The following is a 21923-nucleotide window of genomic DNA, read 5'->3' as shown; positions in this document are numbered from 1 at the left end:
TGGCTACAGTGGGAGTTCCTGTCCTGGTGCAGTGGAAATGAATCCGACTAGGAACCATGTGGTTGCAGGTTCGATCCCTGGCCTCGATCAGTGGGTTAAGGATCTGACATTGATAGGAGCTGTGGTGTAAGTCTCAGAGATGGCTTGGATCCTGTGTTGCTGTGCCTGTGGCATAGTCTGGCAGCTGTAGTAGCTCTGATTGGACCCCTAGCCTGGGAACCTCCATATGCCAAGAGTGCGGCCCTAAAAAGCAAAATAAATAAATAGGCTACTGTGTTGCTCTTACTGGGGAAATTAAACAATCCTGCTAGCAGAAAGACCCTTTTCTGTCAATTCAGAAAAGTAAGAGAACATACTTTATTATTATTTAGTAAGCATTAACAGATTATATACATGTAAGTGAGACAAGGGGAAGGGGACAGGGTACAATCATTAAAAGAATAAGGATACGACAAAAACTAGTTAGAACAAATTAGGCCCAAGATGGTGGAAAATTCGACTCCAGTAGCCCTTGAGCCTCATTATATGCTCATTTTTGTACATTAGCTGACATACCCACAGGTGCCATGACAGTCCAGAGGCTGACCACAAAAGGCCAAAAAGTAGGTGGTGGATGAATTCCTGGAAATCTCCAAGCCTTCCCTCAAATAGTTAGAATAATCTTCCAATTCCTTAGCCTATGCTATTACCCAGCCCATTAAAAAACTAACACCCCTGGAGTTCCCTGGTGGCCTAGCAGGTTAAGGACCAGGTGTTGTCACTGCTGTGATGTGGGTTCAATCCCTGGCCCAGGAACTTCCATATGCCACAGAGACAGCTGAAAACAAACAAACTACCTAACCACCGCCAGAGCCTGGAGCCACTTTCACCTTCTGCGATAGACCACATTCTGCCTATGCAAAGTATATCTCTCCAAATAAATCTGCTTTCACTTTACTATGGCTCACTATTGAATTCTTTCCTGGGTGAAGCCAAGGACCTTCACTTGGTAGCCTATCCTAGGAACTAGGCTAAGACTTGGGACATGACCATTCTCTTGAACCCCATTCTCCTCCTACAACATAAGGTAGCCTGAAAATGTCTGCAAAATTAGGATAAAATGTCACATAATTTATACAGCAAAGCAGAAGAAAGAACACTTATCTCCTCAAGAGAAAAAAGCTGCATATCTTTTTTGTTTTTTGGGGTTTTTTTTTTTTTTTTGGTTGTGCCTATGGCATGTGGAAGTTTTAGGGCCAGCGATTGAACCTACACCACAGCAGCGAAATTAGCTACTGCAGTGACAATGCTGGATCCTTAACATGCTGCACCACGGGAGAACTCTGGGGCTGCACCTCTTAATAATCTCCTACACATTTCCAAAGAGACCTTTGTTTAAAAATCTAGAGATTATTTGATCCACAACCTTGAAGATATCTCTATATTGTTAGAACTAGAGGCTAGACTTGGAGTTCTCATTGTGGCACAGTGGGTTAAGAATCTGACTGTAGCAATCTGGGTCCATGCAGAGGTATGGGTGGGTACATCCGGCGTTGCTGTGGCTGCAGCTGCAGCATAGGTCAGAGGTGTGGCTCAGATTCAATCTCTGGCCTGGGAACTTCCATATGCCACAAGTGTGGCTGTTAAAAAACAAGAGGGAGTTCCCATTGTGGCTCAGCCTGACTGGTATCTGTGAGGGACCCCTAGTCTCATTCAGTGGGTTAAGGATCCGTTGCCATGAGCTGTGGTGTAGGTCGAAGACATGGCTTGGGTCCCACCATTGCTGTGGCTGCGGCATAAGCTGGCAGCTGCTGCTCAAATTCAACCCCTAGCCTGGGAAATTCCATATGCCACAGGTTCGATCCTAAAAAGCAAGCAAGCAAACAAACAAAAAAACAAAGTTCTGAGCCAAACACAGTGACCTCAAACTTTGAGCTTTTTTCACTACACAAAACCCTTCCAACTTTACTCTCTCTAGGATTATACAGGTATTTGTATGATGATACAAACAAACAAGCCACATCAGGGCAGAAAAATTTTGTTTCTTTTTCACTTTTTGCCTAGCACACCATTTGGTGTTCAGTAAAAAGCATCTTAACGACTCACAGAAAGAAAGTCACAGGGACCTAAAGAATCTGAGACTTAGAGAGAAATTTAACAGGTCTGATCCTTCATAGTCCTCAGCACTGCCAACTCCACAGAGAAGCTCTGAGTTCTGCAAGGGCCCTGTGCTGCCATCTACCGGTAGCTGGCAAGCATCGACTCCCCCTTGCTATCTCCAGAACCCAAAGGGTTGCGGGAAGTTGGAGAGTAGAATCAAACGCTAATTAAATTACAGAAGTGTAAATGTCACATAGTTTTTGTTTTGTTGTGTTTTGTTTTGCCTTTTTTTTAAAGGGCCGCACCCACGGCATATGGAAATTCCCAGACTACGGGTCAAATCAGAGCTGCAGCAGCTGCCAGCCTACACCACAGCCCACAGCAACACCAGATCCTTAACCCATAGGATTGAACAAAGCCAGGGACTGAACCTGCATCCTCATGGATACTAGTCGGGTTAGTTACCGCTGAGCCACAACAGAACTCCTGTCACATAGTTGATTTGACACGTGCAAAGCAAAGGCTCTACTTTTCTTCAGTGATTGCAGGCTCCCCTTACTCTGTAGTAACACTTAGGCTCATGAATTTCACAGACGACTCTCTGACCTATCTCTACAGGTACACATCTGACTCTTACTTCTTGTCTCCCAGAATTCAGACTCTCTTGAACAGAGTAGGCTGCAGAAATTATTCATCCTCACAGACTTGAGACCCCGTCAACCAGATTTGCGCATTTTTACAGAACCCTGAGACCCCTTGTGCTACTTTGCAAGTCCCACAGACCTCCCCCATTAAGGCAAATACACGCGCTAACGCAGACGGCTTCACTAAGAGGCTCAAGTTCCGCAGGCTGCTCACACCAGCGCAAAAGCTTGAGAGGGCCTCATTCAGGCTCGGCGCCTTCAGGCTAACGCTTTGACCCTGGCTCTGGCTCCCCACCTCCAGCCTAATCCGGTCAGCCTAGGCCTCACACAGAGGGCACATGCCCCGCCCATCTAAACCTGTCATCACAGAAGCCGCACGTGGCCGGGGTGGGACCTCAGGCGACCTGCAGCCATCACTTTGTCTCCTCCACCATCCATTGGGACCACCACCACCAATCAGAGCCAGCGGTTCCCGGCTGGAGAGCGGGCGCCGGGGTGAGGCTAGTGGGAGAAGGGGCGGGGGGAGAAGAGGCTCAGAGATCTGAGGGGGCTAGCGTTGGAAAGGAGCTTGGCACCGGTTCTGCCAGGCTGGAATCCGAGTGGGCGGGTCCTAGTGACAAGCAAGGAGACCAAAAAGGGGCGGGGATTGGAGGGGACGACGGGCAAGCAGTGTTCAATGGGGAGACGCCGAGAAGACGAGAAGGGGCGGGGCCTTAGAGGGGGCGGGACCTGTATTACAGGGGAGGAGCCCCAGGAATTACAGAAACTAGGAAAAAGGACAAGCGGGGTGGGGGGGGAAGGTGGGAGGTGGGACAGGGGGAGGGTGGGTCTTGTCGTTGCGGGGGCGGGGCTCGCACCAAAGGGGCGAGGTTTGCCGGAGGAGGCTGCAGCTGGGGCAGCTGTGTAACTGCCCCAATCCACTACCTCCCCAGGTGCAGCGGGACTCACGGAACTGCAGGTGTGGGGTGGGGTGCGTGTGGAAGAAGGGACAAGGACCGGGGTGCGCTTGGGCAGACATGAGGAGGTGGGGATCGCTTTAGGGAAGGAGAGAATTGGGAGAAATGCTGGGGTAGGGTGGAGTAAAGCAGAGTTAGGGGAGGAGCTGGGGCTCACTGTGTGGGCTAGGAGGTGCATTCTCCGGTAGCCCTTGTGGGGGAGGGGCGGGAGTGCTTTGTGAGGGTGGGAAGTACTAGGTAGGGGGTGAAGTCTTTATCTTGAAGTGGAGGGTTGGAGAAGATACTTGAGGAGGAGGGACTCTGAAGGAGCTTAGGGGGAAAGGGAAGAGGGGGTGTTGTGTGATGGAGAAGGGCTGGTGGTCCAGAGTGTGGGAGGGACAGATGGCCTGTGTGGAGGAAGAAGGGATGGGGCTGTGGGCACTCTGCGAAGGGAAGGGGTTGCAGGCCCCAGCTGGGGAGGGAAGAACCCCTAGTGCTTTGAGAAAGTGTGGGGGCATTATAGAGATTCCAGGAAGATGTTTGTGTCCTGTGTTTTAGGAATGAGGGTGATGAAATTGCTGGGGTGAAGAAGCCCGTCTGCAGTGCTCCTGGCTCCTCAACTCCTAACTCCACCTTCAGGCCTGAGCACTCTTAGAGAGGATCTAGGCCCCACTTGCCACTAGGGCTTGTGCGACCTTCTCAGGCAGCTCTGGATCTGTCTGGCTGAGTCTGGGTTTTTTGGTTTCTTTTTTTCCCCCTTCGTTGGTGTCTCTGGGGACCCTTCCCCCATTCTGTTCCTGTTAACCCCCCACTCTAGTTCCTGTTCCTTCTAGAAGCTTGCCTTGGTCCCTGTCTTCCCCCACCTCCCCCACTTTGCTCTGCCCTTATGTTCTGGGTGTGCTCATTTCCCACTTCCTTCCTCGCCCTGGGGCCTGGCCCGGTCCTTGCATGTCTAGGAGCTGTGCCTGCCCCAGACTTTGTACTCAGTGGCCAGAGACCTAATAATTAGCAGCAAGGCCCAGACCCCACCCTCACTACTACCAAGGTCTTTCCCAGCAGGCCCCCAAGTGAATGGTAGACACATTTTTACCACTTGCCACAAATGAAATTTCCCCACACTTTTCCTTCTCCTGGGTAGGTAACATTGCGACCGTCAAAAATTCTGGGTGTCTGTAGGAGGGGAAAATAATAAGTACTAAGGGTCTTTGATGCATGTTTGGAGAGGTGGGTCACTATTGTCATTTGAACTTGAGAAGGGATGTGAGGTTGCAGCCTCTGCTGGGGGAGGAAGAAGGAATGGCTCCCCATACTCCTGACCTGGAAGCTGACTGTCAAAACTGAGACTAGGGCCTAGTCCACTTGGGGGCTCCTCTGGTTCCCTGAGGGGACCTGGTGTAGGGCCAGAGTTCATTTTGCCCCTGGGCTGGCTGGGACAGGGTGGGAAAGCCCTGTTTTCCACACAGTGGCTGAATGAGTGTGACAGTGTTGCTGAAAGGGGCCCCAAGCCAGCCTCCTCTGGCTGAGAGACGGGTTGGTGGGGAGGAGGGGGTGCTGAGGCCAGACAAAGCCTTGGGGTAGGGTGGGGTAAAGGAGGGCAGGCTGAAGCCTTTTGAGGAGGAGCTGATTGCTATGGCAACACAGCTTCCCAGTCTGTCTCTCAGAGAGGCGGGCCTAGGGCAGACTCACTCCAGCTTCCTCTGGACTAAGGCATTCGTGTGAGTGGGTGGGGCATGAAGAGAAAGAGCATCAGTTTGCTGTGCAGAGGCTGGAGTATATGGCCTTTCTGCTTCAGAACGATCAGCGGAGCTTTCAGATGCTTGGACTCATCCTCTGGAAATGGATTTGAGTGAACAATAGCCATTAGAATCATAGCAATATAAGGTCAGAGCTGTAGAGGCTCTCAATGGTCATCATTTATACAAACTCATTTTACAGATTTGGAAATGAACAGAGACTGAGATTTTCTCCAGATCTCATAGTGAATGAACAGGTGTTAGAACCCAGGTCTCCTGATTGCTGTTCACTCAGCTCAGGGCTCATTGTTTCTTTCAACTAGAGTTTACTGAGCACCTATTTTGTGCCAAACACCGATGCTGATTCTGAGAGTACCAGCACGAATAAAACAGACAAAGTTGCTGCTCTCATGGAGCTTCCATTTTAATAGGGAAAGAAAGAAGTGTGTGTGTGTGTGTGTGTGTGTGTGTGTGTGTGTGTGTGTGTGTAGGGGGGCAAGCAGGAGAGGGAGAGAAGAGGAAAGAGAGAAATGATGTCTGGTGATAACTGCTATGAAAAAAAAAAAATAGGAGTTCCCGTCATGGCACAGTGGTTAATGAATCTGATTAGGAACCATGAGGTTGCGGGTTCGATCCCTGGCCTTGCTCAGTGGGTTAACGATCCGGCGTTGCCGTGAGCTGTGGTGTAGGTTGCAGACGCAGCTCGGATCCCATGTTGCTGTGGCTCTGGTGTAGGCCAGTGGCTACAGCTCCAATTAGACCCCTAGCCTGGGAACCTCCATATGCCACGAGAGCGGCCCAATAAATGGCAAGAAAGACAAAAAAAATAAATAAATAAAAATTAAAAAAGAAAAAAAAAATAAAGCAGGAGAATTTAGAGCAGCTACTTAAAGCCTCTTGATTGTACCATGCTGCTTGCTTTCCCAGAGCACACTGAGACCTAGAACATCTATGATCCTTCCCCCTAAACTGCTGCCCCATGGTCTTTGCAAATAATTAAGTCCTAGGCCTGTGGTAGTGGCAAGTAGATAGAACACGTTGGGTCACCAAGGGATTATTCCTTTCCTACAGTATTCTATGTCCACCTGCCTTGGAGTAAACTTTTACTAAGGCAAGTAGGCCCTGACATTGGTACTCTGCAATTTTGTTTCAAATTTCCTAAACCCTGGGAGTTCTCTTGTGGCAAAGCAGGTTAAGGATCTGGTATTGTCAATATAGCAGCTTGGGTTGCTGCTGTGGCCTGGGTTTGATCCCTGGCTGGGGAACTTCCACATGCCACGAGAGTGGCCAAAAAAAAAAGAAAGGAAAAAGACAATTTCCTAAATCCTCTTCCTTACCATTAGGGTGCCAGCAAGGAAGTCAGTCCACAGCAACTGGATTCTTTTTCAGGATTTTTCCCCTGGTTTGAGGTGAGGAGAAAGGAGCCTAGAGGAACTTACTTGTTTGTCTTTCCTAAGTATAGGGCACGGGGAGGAAGTAGGGGAGAGAGCCTCTTTTTTACCGTCCAGTGAAAACCTCAGGGCTCTCAGGGCCCACACTACAGGCAAGGTAGAAACAAAGACCTTGAGCCTTCTGTGGCTTCTCAACTATAAGAATGAACTCCCACTCTTCTGGAGGCACAGCCAGGAAGCCTGCCCTGGCTGATACCAATTCTCCAGGGTCCCAGCTTGAGTCTTCCCTCTTTTGGCTCTGGTGTTTGTCTCTTGTTTCTGTGAAAGACTGGGAGAAAAAAACCTCTAAGTTCCAAACTGTCAGACTTGACAACAAGTGCAGGGAGAAAGGTAAACAGAACTGTTTATTTTCTTAGCTTGCCCGCAGAGCATCCCCTCTAAAAAATTATCTTTTCATGTCTAATCCTTGCAAAGGTTTCCATTCTGGTCATTAAAAAAAATAGGAGAATAAGAATTAGGAATTCTGGTTCTGCTGCCACTTAACTTGGCTGGATCTGGACTGGGCCTGGGGCCCAGTGACTCAGGAGGAGGGTGGGGAGTTTCGAGGGAGCTGTGAGTCATGGATGTGAGCTCCATCACAAAAGTTGGGCACATTTTCCCCCATTTTGGGCAAAAGCCTTCCTATCCCACTTTTCCTGGGTGCTCTGCCTCCTTGAACAGGGCCTTATGAATAGAAAGAGACCGGCAGAAGGGCTGAAGCAGAATGGAAATTTAGAGACATAAAGAATTCTAGGTTCCTGAATTAAAACATATCCCTGTCACAGGAGCCCTTGGGGCCCCTCTAATGAAAACGAAAGAACATAAAGAGAAAGAAGACTATCATTTCTCAGTGGAAAGAGTTAAGACCCCACTTCAGGACCTTTTCGTCTGCCCTGGCATGAAGGAGGCTTCCTGGGCTTCTGGTCTATGGAGCTCTGGTTTGCAAGGCATGGCCAGGTATGGGGGACATGGGGATATTTGGTATTGGAAGAGCAAGCTGACTTTGGAGATCATCGAACTGTGTCTATGAACGCTTTAGGCCGTCCTATTAACCTGCCTCTGAAGAGGAAGGGCAGGGTGAGAAGTGGGAGGCCTAGGTCTTTGAAAGGGTTAATTGGCAGGGCTGAGAGCTGCTTTGGACTCCAGCTGCTGAGGGGTTAAGGCGATGGGTGGGCCGACCCTGGATAGGCCTGCCCCCGTGTGAGCCAATGGGCAAGCGTCTCTCAGAGGGGGCGTGTCTCACAGTTGCGGTCATGGGAAGGCTGGCCTTCTTTAAGCCAATGAGCATGGTCGCTGCCCATAGAGGGTGGAGTTTGAGGGAGGCGTGGTGGCCGCTGCAGCCGCGACAGGGGTGTTGGGGCGCTGGGCGGGGCGGGCGGCCCCATCAGCTGGTAGGAAATGGCCTGTGAGTCAGAGGGGCAGCAGAGTCGGCTGCGCGGAGCCCGGGCGGCCACCGGGAGGGACAGTCGCGGGGAGGGGCGCGGCAGCAGCTTGGGGGCTGCGGGCGCCAGGGCCCGCTAGTGTTGCACACGAAGCTGAACAGAAAAGAGCTTAACAGAGCAGGGCTCAGCCTGGGCCACCCTTTGTCTGGGTTGGGGGCCTGTGGCAGGGAGAACCGGGCATTCGAGGGGAGGGACCGGGACGGGACGGAAGGGCCCGGAGCAGCGGCTGCCGCGGCGGAGCCAATCTGGGAACAGGGTGAGTTTGTGCTAGGGGAAAATAGTAAATCTCCAGAGCTCCAGTAGGAAATCGGGCCTGTCCCAGGCCGAGTGGAGGAGAAGAGTGAGAAAAGGACCTGAAAGGCTAAGCATGGGGTGGGGGTATCGTTCAGAACTAGCAGTCCTGGAGCTGGAGTGCTGGGGCGAGTCTATTAGGCTCATTTTGGAGGAGGTGCTAAGATTCGCTTCCTCTCTACGGAGGGTGGAGGGCTGTAGGCCGGAGGCAAGGAGTCAATGAGAGAGCAGAGGTTAACCTTCCTACCCACAGTAGTGGTCCATGGGAACAGCTCCCCTAGCTTGTGTGGATGTGTGTAGAGACAAAATGTACAGCAGCTGGCAGCAGTTCTCTCTGAATGCGGTGAGGGTAGAAAGCACATGGAGAGGAATTCTCCTTCCTACCACCTTCTTTGATCAGGGTAGAAATGGGTATCTTTAACATTGAAAGGGAAGGGAGAATGAGCCTAGGACCTCAATACCCACCTCACCCCATCTCCCAGGCCTAGCAGGTGTCTGAGGGTACAGACCGCATAGTATTCTGGGACTTGTTGTTTTTGCTGGCCTTTCTGCCTTGGCATGTTGGGAGCTGTAGTCCTTGCCAGTCATAGCCTGGCACAGCTGTTTGATGCCAGCTGCTGCCCCTTCCCTCTCCCCCACCCCTGCACAGAGAGTGAGATTTGGCCTACCCTGCCCCCCCCACCAAGTCCTGCCCCATGAGTCAGCTTGAAGCCATGGTCTAGAGCCAGATTGGCTGGGTGGCAGGGAAGTGAGCCTTAGAGCTTTTCATTGACCGAGCAGGAACTGAGAGGCCTCTGGGATAATGAGCAGATGCCAGGCACGCTGGGGTCAAGTAGGGCGTCATGTCATCACCTAGCTTCCCCAGGGCAAGCGCTCAAGAGGCTGACTGGGATGACCTAGAGGTAGAAGTGCTAAGGAAAAGGCCATTCCTGAATCTGTATGACATAGGTAGAGGAAAGGAGGGAAGAGATGAGTACAGGTTGTACTCTGACAATGCTGCTGTTGGCGTTCTGCCCTTTCCAGACGCCCCAACCACCACAGGGAAGCAGAATTATCTTAGGGCTTCCAGTTCTAATGAGAACGTGGTGATATAGGCTAGTATAGGGTACAGTGATAGGAATATGATGTAGGAAAGCTTTTCAGGCCCTGGATTCAAATCTCCCCTTTCTTCCTGCCTCCCACCCCCATCTCTGTTGTTGATGATTCTCCCTATACGATTAATCTCTCTGCTTCTCTCATTCTGGGAGTTTTTCTCTGCCCTGTCGGGACTGCTGCCCAGATCTCTGGGGCTTGCATCTCACATTTTTGAACTCTGCTATGTGCTTACCCCTGTGCTTGGAGTTGGGCAAAGGACTGAGGCACAAACCTACCTTCAGGAACCTTATGGTCAATCTAGGAGAGGTCTTACCCACAGGAGCAAGCAAAACTGTCATTGGGTTACAGGAGATAGTGATGCTGTTATAGGTGAGGTCTCAGAGGAGAGAGAGATAACTGTGGCCTGGGGTGGCCAGAGTAGGCTTTCTGGAGGGGATGGCATTTGCCCTAGCCAAGGAGGAAGGATAAACATAAAGGGGATTCTTTGAAGGGGAAGGAGTTTTGTGGATAGCAGGCAGCACAGGCTACTGACCAAAGCAGACGCCTGATCCTGGAGGCAGTATTTTTCTCCCTTGAAGGAAGACGGCCTTTATCTTGACATCCCCTCACTCAGAATGAGCTCCTGAGAGTGGACTAGTCAGTGAAGACCATCTTGTGTCCTGGCAGAAAAGCACTGGTTTGGATTTGGGGTGTTGGATATGTTGGGGAGGAGGGGTGAGGTACTCCAGCTGTCTGACTGTCACTAGGCCTTATCTCTAGCTTGCAGGCCTAGGGGGAGGGGTAAGCCCTGGAAAGTGCCTTCTAGCAGTGCTTCCTCCCCCACCCTGCCCCCATCAAGGCTTGTGTTTGGTTAGATTTGTTGCTTCCTGCTAAAGGGACAGACTGCTGGGGGCAATTGGGAGTTTATTGCTGAAGGGTCCACTTGGAGCTGATGTGAGGTTTGTACCTCTAAGAAGTGCTGATGGGGTGTAAGTTTCTGTAAGACTTCTGCCCTCAGGGTTATGGGTTATAGGGTTCCTTGTCCCTTTAAAGATAGGTATGTGGGAAGGATTTGTGCAACTCTGTGGCCTTGACTAGGAAAGCTGAATTCTGGCCTTGGCCACCTCTCAGTTGACATGGTCTCTTGAATCTTTGGGTATCTCATCCCCCCCTCTCATTCAGGGCAAGAGTCCCCCAGCTGGTGACCCTAACGAGTAGTCATCCTGCCTCAACTTGCTTGTCATAGCCTTCTTACAATGAGCTAAGACCTGCCTCTCTTGCACAGCTCAGTTCTTCCCTCTGGGCCCGAGATCCCAAGATTGCCCCTTCTGTTTCTTAAGGGCCCCTCACACCGCAGGAGATGTCCTGGGGTATACTCTCTTAGCCCATAATCAGAGAGGAGCCTTACCACTGGCTCCAGAGAACCTGGCTTATATCTGTTTTTCTTTCCTCAGGGTCCAGCTGAGCCCAGGAGCTGCACGGAATGGTGGCAGTCACCTTGCCAGTGCAGCAGGCATGGACCACACTGCAAGCTAGGAGAGCAAGGCATCAGTCCGGAAGAGGGAACACACAGCTAGGCTTAAGGCCTCTGCATCGGGGTGAGTGCCAGGGAGGCGGGGGGGCAGGTCCAGTTGGAAACCTGACTTAAACCTGTCACCTCCTCAGAAGTTCTGGGAGTGATCTCTATATTCCATTGATCTATCTGGGGATTCGAATACCTTCACCGCCAGGAGCCCCACAGGGTCACCTCTTCAGTCCAGGAGAGGATCTGAAATGTCATCTGGGAGGGAGAAAACTCACCGATTGCTCTGACCATCTTTTCTTCTCTTCTCTTACACAGATGTCCCCAGGCCCCCCAGCCCAGGCCCAGCATAAAGGCTGTGTGGGGGGGCCCCCCTGACCCAAGGGGGGGCTTCATGCGCCACGTGCAGGCGGAGCTGTCTTCATCCTCAGAGCCAGAGCCTGGCCCTTCACAGCCTGCAGTCAGGCAGGGGGCCCTCCAGGGTGGCCTGCTCATGGGCTACAGCCCAGCAGGGGGGGCGACATCCTCCGGGGTCTACCAGGTATCCATCTTTTCCCCTCCAGCTGGTGCCTCCGAGCCCCATAGGGCCCTGAAACGGCCAGCCCCACCCACTGAGGGTCCCCGGGAGCTGAAGAGAGGCCCTGGGCTGGGGGCCAGAGAGGGACTACCCCCTGAAGAACTATCTACTGTGGGGCTATTGGGCCCAGAGGGACTGGGTGTGGCCAGCCAACATTTCTGCCATCATGGCCTCCATGTTGTGGAACAGGGAGGTAGCTCCACCTCACCTTGGACTTCCGGGGCCTGGAGTCCCCCCTGTCCCCCATCAAATGCTTCCTGCAATACTTTGCACACCAGAGACTGGGCTTCCCCAGATCCAGGGGGACAGGGGTCCCTGGGGGAGTCCCCAGGGCCAGCCCCTCCGGGCCAGCTGCACACACTTGACACTGATTTGCACAGTCTTGCACAAACAGGGGGTAAGAGCCTAGTGGTTGGGGTGGGCAACAGGGGCAGCCCCTGGCCTAGGGAGTCCCCTGGCACTGCCAATGGGCATAGCCCCGAGCACACACCCCCTGGCCCTGGACCTCCAGGCCCCTGCCCCACCAAGCGAAGGCTGCTTCCTGCTGGAGAAGTCCTGGATGTCAGCTCTGAGGATGAGGGGCCAGCCCCTCGGAGGCGCCGGGGAACCCTGGGCCACCCTCCTGCTGCCAACAGTTCTGATGCCAAAGCCACACCCTTCTGGAGTCACCTGCTGCCTGGGCCCAAGGAGCCTGTGCTGGTAAGCCAGGACAGGAGGGGTCTGCTCTTAAGTGGCTATCTGTGTGGGGAAAGGTGATGAGAGCTTGTGATCACTCCTGCTCCTCATACACCTGTCCACCACCCAATCTCTTTCTCTAATCTTTCCTCTCCATAGGACCCAACAGATTGCAGTCCCGTGGGGCGGAGGCTGAAAGGTGCCCGCCGCCTGAAGCTGTGAGTGATCAACCTCTCCCTCTGCCCTGTCCCTGAAAATGGGGCGGAAGTCTGTAATCCTCTTTCCCAGGGCAGGGGACCTCAGAGAAGATGCCCTAGGTAGTGGGGCCCAAGGACAGGAGCAATCATTCCATAAAACCTCAAGCCAACCCACTGTGTGTCCCCTCCCCTACCAGGAACTCCCTTCGAAGCCTCCGGAAGGGGCCAGGCCTGCTGAGCCCCCACAGTGCCTCCCCTGTTCCTACCCCTGCCGTCAGCCGTACCCTGTTGGGCAACTTTGAGGTAGTTCCCCTTGGATTCCTTGACTAGGGGGTCTCATGGGAAGGGATGGTGGCGCGTGGCTTGGATGCTTAAGGAAAATAGCTAGCATCTTTCTCCTACTGTGTTTTCCCACCCCAACCCCAGGAATCACTGCTGCGAGGACGCTTTGCACCATCTGGCCACATCGAGGGCTTCACAGCAGAGATTGGAGCTAGCGGATCCTACTGCCCTCAGCATGTCACGCTGCCTGTCACCGTCACCTTCTTTGATGTTTCCGAGCAAAATGCCCCGGCCCCCTTCCTGGTATGACCTGACCTCAACCCAGAGTTAGCTCATGAGGAGCAGGAGGGGTTGGGGGCAGGAGCTATGCTTTAGATATTCACACCCAAGAGAGAGTCAGGGCTGGGTGGGGAGAACACTAGCGTGGGGCAAGGGCCAAGTCCCCAAGTGAGAGACTGTGGAGATGGATGAGTGTTCAGGGATCTCCCAGACCCTACCCTTGCTGATGGCTCCGTGACCTTCCCAGGGCGTCGTGGACCTGAACCCCCTGGGGAGGAAGGGTTACAGCGTGCCCAAGGTGGGCACCATCCAAGTGGTGAGTTTTTCCTGAGGGGGACTGGGAATGGGGAGAGGAAAACATCCCCTATATCCTACCAACCTTGCCTGTCCTGCCCCCAGACCTTATTTAACCCCAACCAGACTGTGGTGAAGATGTTCCTTGTGACCTTTGACTTCTCGGACATGCCTGCTGCCCACATGACCTTCCTGCGCCACCGCCTCTTTTTGGTGCCTGTGGGTGAGGAGGGAAATGCTAGCCCCACCTGCCGCCTCCTCTGCTACTTGTTGCACCTCAGGTGAGGACAGGGCCCTGGGGCAGCTGGGGAGGAGGCCCTGGTATCCTTTCTACCACCCAGGTATGTCTTCCCTGAAAAAGACCTCTCCGTGATTGTCTGCTGTCTGGATTCTTACTTTGATCCCTCTGTCCTCCTCCAGGTTCCGGAGCTCCCGCTCAGGCCGCTTAAGCCTACATGGAGACATCCGCCTGCTTTTTTCCCGCCGGAGCCTGGAATTGGACACAGGGCTCCCCTACGAACTGCAGGCTGTGACTGAGGCCCCTCACAATCCACGTTATTCACCTTTGCCCTGATTGCCAGTGCCCTGAACCCATGTGGGCCAAGGACCTGCCCAACCTGCTTCATCCTGGACAGAGCAAACACGTGGAGAGGTGGCGAGAGACCCTTCAGGCTTGAATTAAAGCCCTCGCCATGCTCATGCCCAAATTGATTATTTGGGTGTTTAAAACTTCTGATCTTACCATACTCTGCCCTACTCTGAGTACTCCATGTGCCTGCCCCCTCCCTTGGGTTTCCCAGGCCAGCTGAGGTAGCAGGGAGGAACTGGAGCTACCCCGAGATTGTCCTAAGTTCCCAGGCAAGTCATGCCAGCGTTGCCTCCCTGTCCTGGGCAGGGGCCACTTATTATTTAATTTATTTTTAATTTATAATTTATTCAAATTGGATTGCCTTGGTAACCTCCCAAACCTGATAATTGGCATTGCCCCCTCCCCCTTTCCCACTCTCAGATATTGCTCCAACCTCAGGAGTTGAAGAGGCTGTTATGGGGGCTGTCGGAGAACTGCTGTCCCTCAGCTGAGAGCAGAGAAGTTATCCCAGAAGGACTGAGTCACTAGCCAAAAACTCAGCTTCCTCTGTCCCTCCCTATTCCTTTCACTTCCCCTACCCTCTCACCTCTTTCTGAAAGCCAACTTGTGTGTGTGTGTGTGTGTGTGTGTGTGTGTGTGTGTGTGTGTGTGGTATGTGTGTGAGAAACAGCGTTTATGGATGTGTGCACACACAGGGGTTAACCACCCCTCATCTAGGACTCCAGACTCCCAGCTGTCCCTCTCTTCTTGTCTGTATCTCCTTGCTTTGGGGTCCTGACTGAGGAAGGTATTCAGGGGGCAGAGTCAGGGCCAAGGAATGGAGTGCCTCCTCTCATCTGGCCAGACTCTGACCCACCTACCTCAGCTGGGGCGAGGGGCACCCCTTAAACTCAGTCATGTAGTTACCAACTACCCCATTCTCCACTCCAGACTCTGAACCAGCCTTAGCTCTGATGCCTGGGGCTGGGCTGAGGGGAACAAGCATTTGCTGAAACTTGAAAAAAAAACAGGAAAAAATTGTACCTGGTACTTTTTTTAGGAAAAAAAAAAAAGAATAAATTGTTTGGAAACTTGAGCTAAGCCTAACTTTTCCTGTTGGGGAGAGCATGGGAATTGGGGATGGAGGCCCTAACTGGAGCTGGGACCCTGCCCTTTCCTTGGAGAAGAGGCCTGAAGCCATGAGGTCTTAGGGGAGGCCCCCATGTTTCTTAGGGTCTAGTCTTGTTCTTTTTCACATAATGGAGTGGGGTGGTGGGGAAGGTTTAGCCGTAAAAGCTGAACTCTGAATGTGGACCTGGATTCTCATTCTCTATTGTTGATGACTTTGGCTCCCCTGAACTTCAGTGCCCTGATATGCAAAATGAAGGTGACCATATAAGCTTCCTAAAGGATGTGCCAGAGCATCACAGGTGTGTGCAGGGTGAGAAGGCTGAACGCTGGGTCTCTGTGCTGGACTCTGTATGCAGGAGGGCTTGGCCTGACCCTGAGCAACCAGGTAGAGGTAGAAAGCTATGGTAACTTGGAAAAAGAGAGGAGGGGAAAATCTCAGTCCAATCAGCCGGCAATGTTAGGCCCAGTCACCATGACAACGGGAATGGGGTCAGTCCCCAGTGGGAGAGCTGGGTACAGCACAGCAGGACTACCAGAGAATGTCGCTATGGCAACCATGGCAACGAGTCAGCACCAAATCCCCTGGTCGCTATGGTGACGGCTGGGCGTATTATAAGCTCAGAAGAGTAAACTGAGTCTCCGGTGGGGGTAAACAACTCTGTGGGAGGTTTTTCTGGGCCACATGCACGCGGAAAATAGCCTCCGTTTGGACACGTTTCCGGGACCTTGAGCTTGATCAGCGACAAGCCGAAGAATCTTTAGACTCCCACCGTCTTTAGAAGGTCTGCGTCTTCCTAGGAACAACCTGACGCACGCTTCCGCCAGGGAACGCTGATTGGCTGAGTGTGGAAAGGGGCGGGGAAGGGAAGGCCGGAAGTACATCCGGCGGAGTGGAAATACCGGAGGAAAGGTTCAGGTCCGGACATTCAGAACGACCGCTCTGCTCCTCGTCTCTTTGGTTCCGGAGGTCGCTGTGGCCGTGGGAAATGCTGGCGCGCGCGGCGCGGGGGACTGGAGCCCTTTTGCTGAGGGTGAGTGCGAGGCATCCTTTTCTAAGGGTCAGGTCAGAAATCACCTAGGTCTTCAGCTGGAAAGGAGCCATATTCTACGTTTAGGGAGAAAACCAGGGACAGAGGTTGTGGTACTCATGTGAGTCCCTCTTCGAAACCCCTGAAGGGTCGCGGTTTAGGGACATGCCTCCGGGACAGGCGCCGAAAGGGGTGGGGTGCCCGACCGGCTGGGTCTCTACTAATCCGTGTCTTCCCTTTAGGGCTCCGTACAGGCTTCTGGCCGTGCTCCGCGCCGCTCCTCCTCTGGATTGCCCCGAAACACCGTGGTACTATTTGTGCCCCAGCAGGAGGCCTGGGTGGTGGAGCGAATGGGCCGATTCCACCGGATCCTGGAGCCTGTGAGAACCTATTTCTGCCCACTCTGGGCCAGCCTGAATCCCAATCCCCTCACGACATGGGGGGAATGGGGTGAGATTCCCTTAAGGCCTGCCCTCAGCTTTGGCTTCTGACACCCCAGGCCATTCCTGCCAGGGCCCAAACTGCTGACTGTCATACCCATCTTACCCTCTCTTCTATTGCCTAAGCAACCCACAGACCCATGTTGGAAATATCTTCTATTCACCTTCTTGGCTCCATCTTCCACTGAGAAGGCTACTATTGCCTTGGCTCTCCCTTCCATTCAGAGGACTGGTGACATTCCCTACCAGTGACACCCCAAGCCTTCTGCTTTTCTGGACAGAATCTATGTTGATTCTTTACCCACTCCAGGCCTAGCTTGGATCCCAATCCTACATCCCCCATCCTTCTGAGGACCTGTGACTCCTTTTCACAGGGCTTGAACATCCTCATCCCTGTGTTAGACCGGATCCGCTATGTCCAGAGTCTCAAGGAAATTGTCATCAACGTGCCTGAGCAGTCAGCTGTGACTCTTGGTGAGGGGTATACAGGGTGACACGGGTGCTCTGAGGCCATTGTGATGTGACAGAAGAAGGAGCTTTTTGGGACCTGGGGACCTGACCCTCCTTTTCTCTCCTGCACCTGTAGACAATGTAACTCTGCAAATTGATGGAGTCCTTTACCTGCGCATCATGGACCCTTACAAGGTAGCTGTCCCCTGCTTTATTCAGCTCCTGAGTTACTCTCCTCACTAAAATCATGCCCTCAAGCTACTTACACCATCCACGCCCATTTCAGGCCAGCTATGGTGTGGAGGACCCTGAGTATGCTGTCACCCAACTAGCTCAGACAACCATGAGATCAGAGCTCGGCAAACTCTCTCTGGACAAAGTCTTCCGGGTAAGGGGATCTGAGCCAGAGTTAGCGTTTGAAAACACATATCTGGTATTTTCAGTCCTTTCCGGGGCATCAGTCCCAGGACCTTCTCAGCTTAAAACCCTGTTCGGTGGCTTGAGGCCATGAAGCTTACACCTCTCTTCCTTCAGGAGCGGGAGTCCCTGAATGCTAGCATCGTAGATGCCATCAACCAGGCTGCTGACTGCTGGGGCATCCGCTGCCTCCGTTATGAGATCAAGGATATCCATGTGCCACCCCGGGTGAAAGAGTCCATGCAGATGCAGGTGGGGGCCAGGGAGAGATGGGGAAGAGGACTTCAGGATGCTCCAGTTGCATGGGGACCTGGACTCCCTTCCCTATTGTGAAGGGAACAGTTGCAGGTCTGTGTAAGAGTTGATATTTACTCTGGTGTCTTGCCGATGGGGGTTGCTGGGCACTTCTAGGTGGAGGCAGAGCGGCGGAAACGGGCCACGGTGCTGGAGTCTGAGGGTACTCGAGAGTCGGCCATCAACGTGGCAGAGGGGAAGAAGCAGGCACAGATCCTGGCCTCCGAGGCAGAAAAGGCTGAACAAATAAATCAGGCAGCAGGTCAGCAGAGGGTATAGTATGAGGGATGAACAGGGCATGAGTCTTTGAGGGTTGGTGCTAGTACAGGAGCTTTGGGGTACCCTAACCTCATAGGTCAAGCTGTCTCTTTTCTTCCAGGAGAGGCCAGTGCAGTTCTGGCCAAGGCCAAGGCTAAAGCTGAAGCTATTCGCATTCTGGCTGCAGCTCTGACACAACATGTAAGAGGCCCCCTGGGGGGAGTAAGAGACAGGAAGTGACAGTAAAAGAAGTTCTCTCTTATATTCTTTGGAGAAATTCCTGTCTTTTTGGTTCCATTGAGCCAGATTACATGATCTCTTGTACGGTGATCTGCATATCCTCTTTCTAGGAAACTGACTTCTCTCCACTTCCTCCCCCCCCCACCCTAAATCTGTGATTTCTGATTTTTATCCTCCCTGTGGCCACAGAATGGAGATGCAGCAGCCTCACTGACTGTGGCCGAGCAGTATGTCAGCGCGTTCTCTAAACTGGCCAAAGACTCCAACACTATCCTGCTGCCCTCCAACCCTGGCGATGTCACCAGTATGGTGGCTCAGGTTAGAGTGCCCCAAGGACCTGGCTAAGAGCACAGTGAGACCCTACCACCACCATCATCATTTTTACCACAGGGACCTTTAGAGTGCCCTGAGACCTAGACCTCTCTTCATCCCCTGATAAGACCTCTCAAGACATCGTATTTTTTTTTTTCTTCAGATGCCTGTATTAGTATTTTGAGGGTGACCCTGCTATGGTAGTTTATAACATTCCTAGAACTAATTCCAAAGCCTATAAGACTTAGGCTTGAGGCTGGCTGGGTTTGTGGGGGTGGGGAAGCTTACTGCCCCTGGCTCCACCTTTTAGCCATTGGTGGGTGGTGTTATGCCTTCTGTTATGTGTCCTCATGGTTCTCTCTCTGTCCCTCTCCTCAGGCCATGGGTGTGTATGGGGCCCTCACCAAAGCCCCAGTGCCAGGGCCTCAGGACTCAGTCTCCAGCAGGAGCAGCAGAGATGTCCAGGGCACAGATGCAAGTCTTGATGAGGAACTCGATCGAGTCAAGCTGAGTTAATGGAGTTGGGCTTAGTCAGGGAGGCGGGGGATAGGGAAGCAGCATTCCCAGACTCTGGCTATAGCCTCCCTGCCAAGATTTTGGTTATTATTTTTTTATTTGAACTTTAATCATGTAATAAACTGGCCAATGGCAAAACAAAAACTGTTCTCGTTGATTGGGGAGTGAAGTTGGGAAAGTCACCAATGTTTTCCTTGGATGTTCACTGCCACTCCAGTCCTGTCAGGTCTTGGGAACGGATTCCTTCGTGAACAAGAATGAACCTCATGTAAAGTGAAATCGTCCTGTCTGTCTTCAGGAGAAACCGTGGGATACAGTGGAAAGATTAAGCCACATGTCTACTGAACTGCCTGCTGGGGAGTGTAGTCCTCCCCCTTCCTAAGTGTGGAGCTGTGAATTTGAGCAGGTGTTGGATTGTTTTTGTTTGTTTGTTTGTTTTAAATGGGAAAGAGGACTGCCCTGATAGAGTAGTACTGCTGAATGCTCAAAGGGTGCTCAGGGACTTGGGACACTCATTCATTCAAAAACACCTAATGATTGGGAGTTCCTGTTGTGGTTGAGAGGTTTAAGAACCTGACTAGTATCCATGAGGACACAGGTTTGATCCCTGGCCTCGCTCAGTGGGTTAAGGATCCAGCGATGGCGTGAGCTGTGGTGTACGTCGAAGATGAGGCTTGGACATGGTGTGGCTGTGGTGAAAGCTGGCAGCTGCACCTCTGATTAAGGCCTATGGCAGAGAAGTTGGGACCTTTGGAGCTTCTCACTGTGGCTGAAGGGTGGGGTGTTGGGGAGAGGTGACAACATGTCAAGGCCCAAATCACAGGGAAATAGAGTCCCCCACTCTGAAAAGTTTGGACTTTGTCCAGGGAGGAGGGGCATGAAAGTTTTTTTTCCCCTTTCCATGAAGAATGTTAAGAAGATTAAGGCACAATAAAAAATAAATTAAAAAAAAAGATTAAGGTAATAACAGTGTTTTAGCTAGAGCTGTCCTGCAGCAATGTAACCAGAGGATTTGAACGAGAGATGAGAGGCTGGAAGGACCATAAGAAGGCTGCCTCTGATCCTGGAGAGGGTGATGAGGCCTGAGCTGAGGTAAGGGGCTTTGAGGATATTTCAACATATTTCTGAATTAGAATTTATTCACTTAATAACTATTTATTGAATCTCAACTATATGCCAGGCACTGAGGATATAGTAATAAAATTCCCTACTCCCAGTGAGCTTACATTCTATTTGGAAGGGACAAATCATCATATCAGCAGTTCCCTGATGGCTCAGTGGGATAAGGAATCAGTATTGTCACCGCTGTGTCTTGGGTTGCTGCTGTGGTACAGGTTCAGTCCCTGGCCCAGAAACTTCCACATGCCATGGACATGGCCAAAAAAAAGAAAAAAGAAAAAAGAAAGACGTACAGTATTTCAGATGCTGATGAGTTGTACTATAAAGGAAATTAAAGGAAGGGAGATGGGGAATTTGAGTAGAAGGGGCTGTAACATTAAGTAGAGGGTTGCAGGAAACCTCATTGATGTACATTTAAGCTTAGATATGGAAATTAGGGGAAGGCCATCTGGGTATCTGAGAATAAAGCTGACAGAGGAGATTGCAAATGCAAAGGTCCTGAGGCAGAGTACACTGCCTTGTAATTGGAAGTGCAAAGCAGCTGCAGTGGACAGCAAAGTTAAGGAAGCAAAGAAGTTGTAACTAGCTAAATCAGAGAGGGAAGTGGGGAATTTGTGTGTAGGAGCTGGCCATGTAGGGCAACTACAAGAACTTAGGCTTCACTCTGATTTGAGAAAATGTTGGAGAAGTTGTTTTGTTTTTAATTGAAGTTTTTCAGATACAATTCACATACAATGCAATGCACCTGCTTAAAGTGTAAATTCAATAATTTGTAGTATATTCACAGAATTGTGCAACTGTCACAATTTAGAACATTTTCATCACTGCTTCCCCATCCCCACCCTACCACAAAAACCCTGCACCCATTAGTAGTCAGTCCTCTCCCCCCAGCCTTAGACAACCACTACTTTACTTTGTAGATTTACTGTAAATGGAATAATATGTGCTATTTTGTTATTTATTGCCTTTTTTACTTAGCGTGTTTTTTTGTTTTTGTTTTTTTTTTCTATTTCTTTGGGCCGCTCCCGCGGCATATGGAGGTTCCCAGGCTAGAGGTCGAATCGGAGCTGTAGCCACTGGCCTATGCCAGAGCCACAGCGACGCGGGATCCGAGCTGTGTCTGCAACCTACACCATGGCTCACAGCAACGCCGGATCCTCAACCCACTGAGCAAGGGCAGGGACCGAACCCGCAACCTCATGGTTCCCAGTCGGATTCATTAACCACTGCGCCACGATGGGAACTCCCTTAGCGTGTTTTTTAAGTTTTATTCATGTAGTAGCATGTAGCAATACTCATCTTTTTTTTTTTTTTTGCCAAACACTATTCTATTGTATAGATATAGCATATTTTGTTCATCCATTCATCAATGAAGGGCATTTGTGTTGTTTCTACCTTTTGGCTATTATGATAATGCTACCATGAACCCTCGAGTGTGCAATTTTTTGTGTGAACACATGTTTTTCATTTCTCTTGGGTATAATACCTATGAGTGGAATTGCTGGGTCATATGGTAACTCTATGATTAACCTTCTGAAGAACTTGCTGGACTGTTTTCCAAAGTTGCATTTTACAATTCTAACAGCAGTGTATGAGGGTTCACATTTCTTCACACCTACGCCAATACTTGTTATTCACCTTTTTTATTACAGCCATCCTCGTGGGTCTGAGGTGGTATCTCCAGCATTCCCCTGAT

The 21923-nt window shown here is 51.5% G+C and overlaps 2 protein-coding genes across 9 annotated transcripts; both read left to right on the top strand.

Moving 5' to 3' along the window:
• Nucleotides 1-3104: 3104 nt before the first annotated feature.
• ATOSB (atos homolog B) lies at nucleotides 3105-15118 on the top strand. Of its 8 annotated transcripts, none has more exons than XM_013986307.3 (10): nucleotides 4217-4792; nucleotides 7607-7778; nucleotides 11083-11226; nucleotides 11469-12426; nucleotides 12562-12620; nucleotides 12797-12902; nucleotides 13026-13184; nucleotides 13408-13476; nucleotides 13560-13735; nucleotides 13875-15118. In XM_013986307.3, the coding sequence occupies exons 4-10, from the start codon at nucleotides 11545-11547 to the stop codon at nucleotides 14026-14028; spliced, it is 1605 nt and encodes a 534-aa protein (XP_013841761.2). In that variant the 5' UTR covers nucleotides 4217-4792; nucleotides 7607-7778; nucleotides 11083-11226; nucleotides 11469-11544; the 3' UTR covers nucleotides 14029-15118. The 8 variants fall into 8 exon arrangements, with proteins under 8 accessions (XP_084845353.1, XP_013841764.2, XP_003480592.2 ...); XM_084989229.1 differs by lacking the exon at nucleotides 4217-4792 and adding an exon at nucleotides 6734-6800; XM_084989227.1 differs by lacking the exons at nucleotides 4217-4792; nucleotides 7607-7778 and adding an exon at nucleotides 3105-3218.
• Nucleotides 15119-16102: 984 nt separating this feature from the next.
• Nucleotides 16103-19252, top strand: STOML2 (stomatin like 2). The gene is made up of 10 exons (XM_013986316.3): nucleotides 16103-16184; nucleotides 16424-16561; nucleotides 16996-17095; nucleotides 17208-17266; nucleotides 17358-17459; nucleotides 17606-17740; nucleotides 17900-18044; nucleotides 18162-18241; nucleotides 18470-18598; nucleotides 18971-19252. Exons 1-10 carry the CDS (start codon nucleotides 16140-16142, stop codon nucleotides 19106-19108), a joined length of 1071 nt encoding a protein of 356 aa, XP_013841770.2. The 5' UTR covers nucleotides 16103-16139; the 3' UTR covers nucleotides 19109-19252.
• The last annotated feature ends 2671 nt before the right edge of the window (nucleotides 19253-21923 follow it).

Source organism: Sus scrofa, chromosome 1, assembly GCF_054392235.1.
Source record: "Sus scrofa isolate SSC_HxYL_T2T_F1_AM1 chromosome 1, Sscrofa_HxYL_maternal_Yorkshire_Landrace_v2.0, whole genome shotgun sequence".
Classification (NCBI taxonomy): domain Eukaryota; kingdom Metazoa; phylum Chordata; class Mammalia; order Artiodactyla; family Suidae; genus Sus; species Sus scrofa.
This window is presented reverse-complemented; position numbering and strand designations above follow the sequence as displayed.